The sequence below is a fragment of the Psammomys obesus genome, unplaced genomic scaffold (assembly GCF_907164565.1).
Source record: "Psammomys obesus unplaced genomic scaffold, mPsaObe1.curated_primary_1811, whole genome shotgun sequence".
NCBI classification, from domain to species: domain Eukaryota; kingdom Metazoa; phylum Chordata; class Mammalia; order Rodentia; family Muridae; genus Psammomys; species Psammomys obesus.
Genome location: NW_026589684.1, coordinates 3718 through 10742, shown reverse-complemented (window position 1 = coordinate 10742; position 7025 = coordinate 3718). Strand labels below are relative to the sequence as shown.

The following is a 7025-nucleotide window of genomic DNA, read 5'->3' as shown; positions in this document are numbered from 1 at the left end:
CAAATGGGATGTGCATTGAACTTATGACAGGAGTCACTTGAGTTTTTGATCTTGGCCATTCTGATGGGTGTAAGGTGAAATCTCAAGGTCGTTTTGATTTGCATTTTCCTGATGGCTAATGAGGTCGAGCATTTCTTTAAGTGTTTCTCTGCAATTCGTTATTCCTCTATCAAGAATTCTCTTCTGGAGGTATCTCCATCCCTGATCTTAAGCTGTACTATAGAGCAACAGTAATAAAAACTGCATGGTACTGACATAAAAACAGAATGGTGGATCAATGGAACCAAACAGAAGACCCAGAAATAAACCCACACACTTATGGATACCTGATCTTTGACAAAGATGCCAAAACCATACAGTGGAAAAAGACAACATCTTCAGCAAATGGTGCTGGTCTAACTGGATACCTACATGTAGGAAAAATGCAAATAGAACCATACTTATGACGCTGCACAAAACTAAAGTCCAAGTGGATCAAAGACCTCAACATTAAGCCAGACACATTAAATTGGTTAGAAGGAAAAGTGGGGAAGACCCTAGAACTTATTGGTACAGGAGACAACTTCCTGAACAGAACACCAACAGCACAGGCTCCAAGATCAACAATCAATCAATGGAACCTCATGAAACTGAAAAGCTTCTGTAAAGCAAAGGACGCCGTCATCAAAACAAAACTAATGCCTACAGATTGGGAAAGAATCTTCACCAACCCTTTATCTGACAGAGGGCTAATATCCACTATATATAAAGAACTAAAGAAGCTGAAAAGCAACAAACCAAGTAATCCAATTAAAAAATGGAGAACAGAGCTAAACACTTATCTATTTTTTTGCATTACCACAGACTATGCAAAATTTATTTAAAGCATTACAGAAAAACAAGTGCTCCCCAAGTAAAAATGTATGAAGCAATTAAGAAAATAATGATGATCAAAGCAACAGCCACTGCGTTCATGTCAGATACAGCCCCTGTACCACTTTGCAGCCTTGCCAGGCCACAGAGAAAGATGGTGCAGCCAGCCTTGATGAGACCTGATAGGCTAGGGTCAGATAGAAGGGAAGGAGGTCCTCCCCTATCAGGGGACTTGGTGAAAGGGCATAGGGAGAGAAGAGGGAGGATGGGTGGGACTGGGAGGAAACTAGAGAGAGAGAGAGAGAGAGAGAGAGAGAGAGAGAGAGAGAGAGAGAAAGAAACATAAGAAGTAACAGTGAATCTCTAAAGAAAAACATAACTCCAGGATCATTAAAATTGTATAGTTGGTATTTTCTGTTGGAAATACAAAATCTATAAATATCAATTTTTGAACCTTGAAAACACACATTTAGAGCTATTAAAGGCACAAAAGAGGGGTCTATTCATTATTAAGTGCCCCAAAACACTATTATAGGAAGTTTTGTTTTTCCTATATATTAATAATCTATGCAATTTGTTAGTCCTCTTCCACAGTTTACCACAAACATAATACTACTTGTTTTGACACATCACTACCTTCTTGTCATTTAGAAAAGGCTAAGTCACACTCCTCTTCAACAAACTCTTCATGGTTTTCTTTACCTCTGTGTTTCTTGCTGTATAAATGATGGGATTTAACATGGGAGTAAGGATTGCAAAGAACACAGTCACCAGTTTGTCCACAGGGTAGGTGGTCACAGGACGCATGTAGGTAAATATGCAAGGCACAAAGAAGAGAACAACCACAGTGAAGTGAGAGCCACAGGTGGAGAGGGCTTTGTGCCTGCCTTCAGAACTATGTGATTTCAAGGATTGCAGGATGACTATGTATGAGATGAGAAGCATCATAAATATGAGCAAACACATAGCCCCACTGTTAGCAGCCACTATGATGCCCAGTCTGTGTGTGTCTCTGCAGGCAAGTTTCAACAATGGGAAGAGATCACACATGAAGTGATCAATGATATTGGGACCACAGAATGGCAGATTGATCATAAAAAATATTTGCATGGTGGCATGCAGGATCCCTCCAATCAAGGCTACCATCACCAGTAGTCTGCAGAGGCCTTGCCGCATAATAGTCATGTAATGCAGAGGTTTGCATATGGCCACGTAGCGGTCATATGCCATAACAATGAGAAGGATAATCTCTGATCCTCCCAAAATGTGTTCCACAAAGAGCTGGGTCAGACAGCCAGCCAAGGATATTGTTTTCCTCTGGTAGAGCAGATCAATTATCATTTTGGGGGTGGTGACAGAGGTGTAGAAGGCATCTATGAAGGACAAGTAAGTGAGAAAGAAGTACATAGGTGCTGAATGGGTAGGGCTGAAGGAAATGGTGAGGACAATGAGCAGATTAGCTAACACTGTAAAAAAAGGAAAACAAACAAAAAGACAATGAACAGTACTTTCTGCAAGCGTGGATTCTGTGTGAAACCCAAGAGAATAAATTCAGTCACATTACTGGGAGAATTGTAGAACTCCATTCAGGATATTAAGCCTTCCCAAGACCTGAAATCCCTACAAAAACATAAAGGTAGATCATTAATCCTGAATTCATTGTAGTATGATATTCATAGTGCAGAAATAGTGCTTTCTGTAACTGTGGATCACATTCCTTATATTCTTCTAGCTCAGTAGTTGCTTCCATTCCTTTTTACCTCCTTATCATGCTCTCCTCAAATCTAATACTATCAGTTACAACATATCTATAGGGCAATAATTACTATTTAAAGAAAAAGTGCTGATCTAGATATAGATTCTTCTATTTCCAAAGTCCATGTGATGTTTCTGTGTTGCTCCTGGAATCTGTGTATCTGAACTCTCCCATTAGTCTGTGTACCGCCATATGATCAGACACATTTCATAAACTAAAAAAGTGCTCAGCCACATAAAACTTAATTATTGCTTTCTGAATTTACATTTGATCACATGAATGTGACAGTGAAAGAAAGACATGGTTTAATGACTATCACACTCATTAACTCACCCCAGCCATAGTTACCTCCATAGAAACTGCAAAAGCACAACCAGACAAATGTCTGCCATACAGAAAGGAAGTCCCCATCCTGTACTGGGGAATTATTGGCAATTGTTGCTGGAGAAAAGAGAATTTTTTTAATGTGTGGCTATACAAGGGAAATAAAGATTTCCCTTGCTTCAGTGGATGATCTCACAACCATAAACAAATGCTAACGCTAATTAGATTTAGTGGATTATCATGTTTCATTGTGTATGTGTATAAAATTCAAAGGATAAAAAATTAATATTTTAATAAACATGACTATGCTATATCTTTGATAAGCAGGGATTTTTAGCAACATGTACTATTGAAGGCTATATTTACTCCATAACATAACCATACATATATACCATATACATCTATTTTCTTGGTATGTTAGTATGGCATTTATCGTAACACCTTCAATGTCTACCACATAGTATGCGATGAGGAAATACGTGATGAATCTTCCTACTTTATACATTTTTGTTTATAAGAATACAGATGCTTCCCAGTCCATGGAAAGAGCCCAATCAAAGAGCCCAATCACCTTCAGCTACCCAATCACTTATCCATGCTACCAGCTCTATGAGAAATATGATGAAGCTTTCACAGGCAAAGTGTAGTGAATATTTTTGATATATTTTAAATGTTACTTTAATGCTAATTATTTTTAAGAAAAGTATTATTCACTTTCCAGATAGTTCATTGGTTACAAATATTGTTTATCCTTCAGAGTTTATGTTTTCCATAAATGTCTTTATCATGGCCTCTTTTTCTAAGTGTTGTTTTACGCATACACATACACACAGAATGCAATATGCAAATACATATGGAATGTATATACTTATATTCCTAAACATAAAAACATAATGAGTTTAGTCTATATAATTATAGCCATTATATGTGACACATATATAATGATATGCATATTTAATATATATTATAAATATAAATAATGATTATGTTAGCTATTAAGTCAAGGATAATCAGCCACAAATCCACAGACCCAGAGAGGTTAAGTAACAAGGAGGGCTCAAGAGGATATCCATGAATCTCCCTGGGAAGGGGAAATAAAATAAATATTGCGGGTGGACAGGGCTGGGTGGGAACAAGAACAGGAGGAAATCAGGGAGAACATAGGGAACATGGAAGGAGAGAGTACTGGGAGAGACAAAAGGAACTGTAGAGTATTATGGGGCAGCATAAATATGGCTATATATATTACATATAAAAATGATATTTATTTATATATTCTTATCAGGCAGTCAATTTAGCATAATCATCTTCAATAAATTTACAGTTTCAATAAATGGAGAAAAAAACTTTATTTAGGTTTTTAAATACATAATAACTTACTAATAAAGAAAATATTTATTTTAAAAGCTTTTAAAAAGAACTTTAAAACAAATACATAAAGGAGTTGACTGCTAGGTAAGATAAAGTAACATGTTTATACACACGTATGTGCTAATTACCATAAACAAGTATCTATTAGTTACTAAGGAAATATTTGTTAGATCCATATATGTATGCATATAGTTATATATATGTACATGTTTTCCTATATAAAGACTATAAAAATGTCTGTGACGATAGCCTACAAAAGTCATGTCCTGACATTTTTGTCTTTACAGATCATCTATCTAGGAAAAGATGAATCACTCCTATTTCTATGTATTTTTAATCTACGTAGTATAATTTTTCACCAATAACCCATATATTACACTATGCATTGCCTCTGGATTTAAAAAAATCAAATAAATCATAGAACATGGGCAATACATTCTGATTTTCAGACATAAATTTTCCAAAAAGAAAAAAAGCACGGTCCTTGGTTAGGGTATCAGTCTCTGCAGGGCCCCCAGGACCCAGTTTTTTTGTTGTTGTTTTGTTTTGTTTTGTTTTGCTCTGTTGGTCTCCTTCTGGAACTCTTGCCCCCTCCAGGTCTCTTTATCTCTACCTTCTTTCATAAAGTTCCATGCCTTCTGCCCAAAGTTTGGGTATGAGTCTCAGCCTCTGCTTTGATCCCTCGATCGGTAGAGTCTTGCAGAGGCCCTCTGTGGTAGGCTCCTGTCCTGTTCCCTGTCTTCTCCTGCTATGGAAGTCTATCACGTTTGCCCTTCTGAATGAGGACTGAGCATCTTCCCTAGGGTCTTTTTGCTGTTTAGCTTCTTTAGGACTACAGATTTTAGTATGTTTTTCCTATGTTATATGTCTAAAAACCACTTATGTGTGATTATATACCATGTGTGTCTTTTGGAGAGGATATTAAACCTCTGCTCAGATGTAGCCCATAGACTCAGTCTCCAAGTGGGTTCCCTAGAAAGGTGAGCAGGGGATGTCTCTGGCATGAACTCAGTGGCAGGATATCTGATTATCTCTTCCCTAGAGGTAAGGGGTGCAGCCTTGCCAAGCCAGAGAGGAAGCCAATGCGGCCAGTCCTGATGAGATTTGATAGGCTAGGGTCAAATTGAATGGGAGGAGGTCCTCCCTTATCAGTGGACTGGGGCAAGGGCATAGGGGTAGAAGAGGGAAGGAGGGTGAGATTGGGAGGAGACAAGGGAGACAACCACAGCCAGAATACAAAGTGAATAAATTGTAAAAAATAATAAAAATTAAAATTAAAAATTGTTTGAAAAATGAAAAGAAAGCATATGTATGACAAAATGCATTTCATATATTCTATGCTAAACGTAAAATTTCCACAATTTTTTATTATTTTTATTATTCAAGAAGTAATGTTCATACATTTGTGAGCCTATGTTGGATCATCACCGCATCTCTCGCTCTGAGTCAGCTCTTGCAGACATCCAGAGAGAGCGCAGGGCATGTGTTCAAGGTGACAGAGTGACTCTGCAGTGACTAAGACAGCGTTCTCACTTACGGGTCATGGTTCACTTAGAGGACCGCACATCAGATATTCACTGTATCATTCAGAGCAGTAGAATAGTTACAGTCATGAAGCAGCAACGAGATAATTTTATGTGGGGTCACCACAACATGAGGTACCATATTAATGCTCACAACTTTAGGAAGATCACTGGTTTAGAGAATTACAAACTGTTGTACCTTTATTCTACAACTTTCCAATACTTATCTTAAAAATAAATGCAAAGGTAAATATTTCTTAAAGAGAAATACTTTATAGAAATATTATATATGTAATTATAAAAAACTGGGTATAATAGAAATCATATCAATCAGACATTGGAGAAATGTGTATAAAATATTGCATATCACCTGGAATGCTGTGTAACTCTCAGTGAGGTGTTTTATCCTGGCAGAGTTTTGCATGGCTGAAATATCAGCATTTGGGAAGTGAAAACAGGACTAACAGAAGCTCAAAACCACCCTCTGCCATGTAGCAAGTTCTAGGCCAGCCTTGTTGCATGAGACTCTGTTAATAAAAAGAAACAATAAAAATAGTTTTATAATTTTTTAAAACATCATAGGAATTGACCTAAGTATGAACAGTGGCAGTGTGTCCTCTATATAGTGTTTTCCAAGATGTATTTTGTGTTAACTCATTAAACTTATTCTGGTCATCTTCTCATATCATATTCAAAAATCCTTATTAAAATTAGTATTTTATACAGCATAGCTCCAAGAATTATTTTAATACTGATTTTTATTTTGGACCAGATAGATAGTCCACATTTTTATAAATTCCCTTAATGTAATGTTCTTAAAACATTTTAATTAAACTTTTCAGACCTGAAAACATTATTTACACAATGAAATGTAAAAGCAAAAAAACAAAAACAAAAACATAAGACTCACAGAGGAGGACTTTGCAGCCAGCCCCAAAGATACCTGATAAAACAGGGCCAGATGAAAAGGGAGGAGGTCCTCCCCAATTTGTGGACTTGGAAAGGGGCAAGGAGAAGCTGAGAGAGGGAGGATGGGATTGGGAGGGAAAAAGGGAGCGGGATACAGCTGGGATACAGAGTTAATAAAATGTAACTAATAATAATAAACAATAAAAATGTAAAAAAAACCATAAAACTCTTGTATTATTATATTAATTGGGGAAATTTAGAATGAAAAAGTTAACATATAGTATGACTTT

General features: G+C 36.7%; 1 protein-coding gene across 1 annotated transcript; it reads right to left on the bottom strand.

The window, feature by feature from the left end:
- Window positions 1–1509: 1509 nt before the first annotated feature.
- On the bottom strand, window positions 1510–2438 carry LOC129675178 (olfactory receptor 140-like). The gene is given in 2 exon segments (XM_055605183.1): window positions 1510–2325; window positions 2328–2438. Coding segments are annotated over 2 exon segments (927 nt in total).
- Between the last annotated feature and the right edge of the window lie 4587 nt (window positions 2439–7025).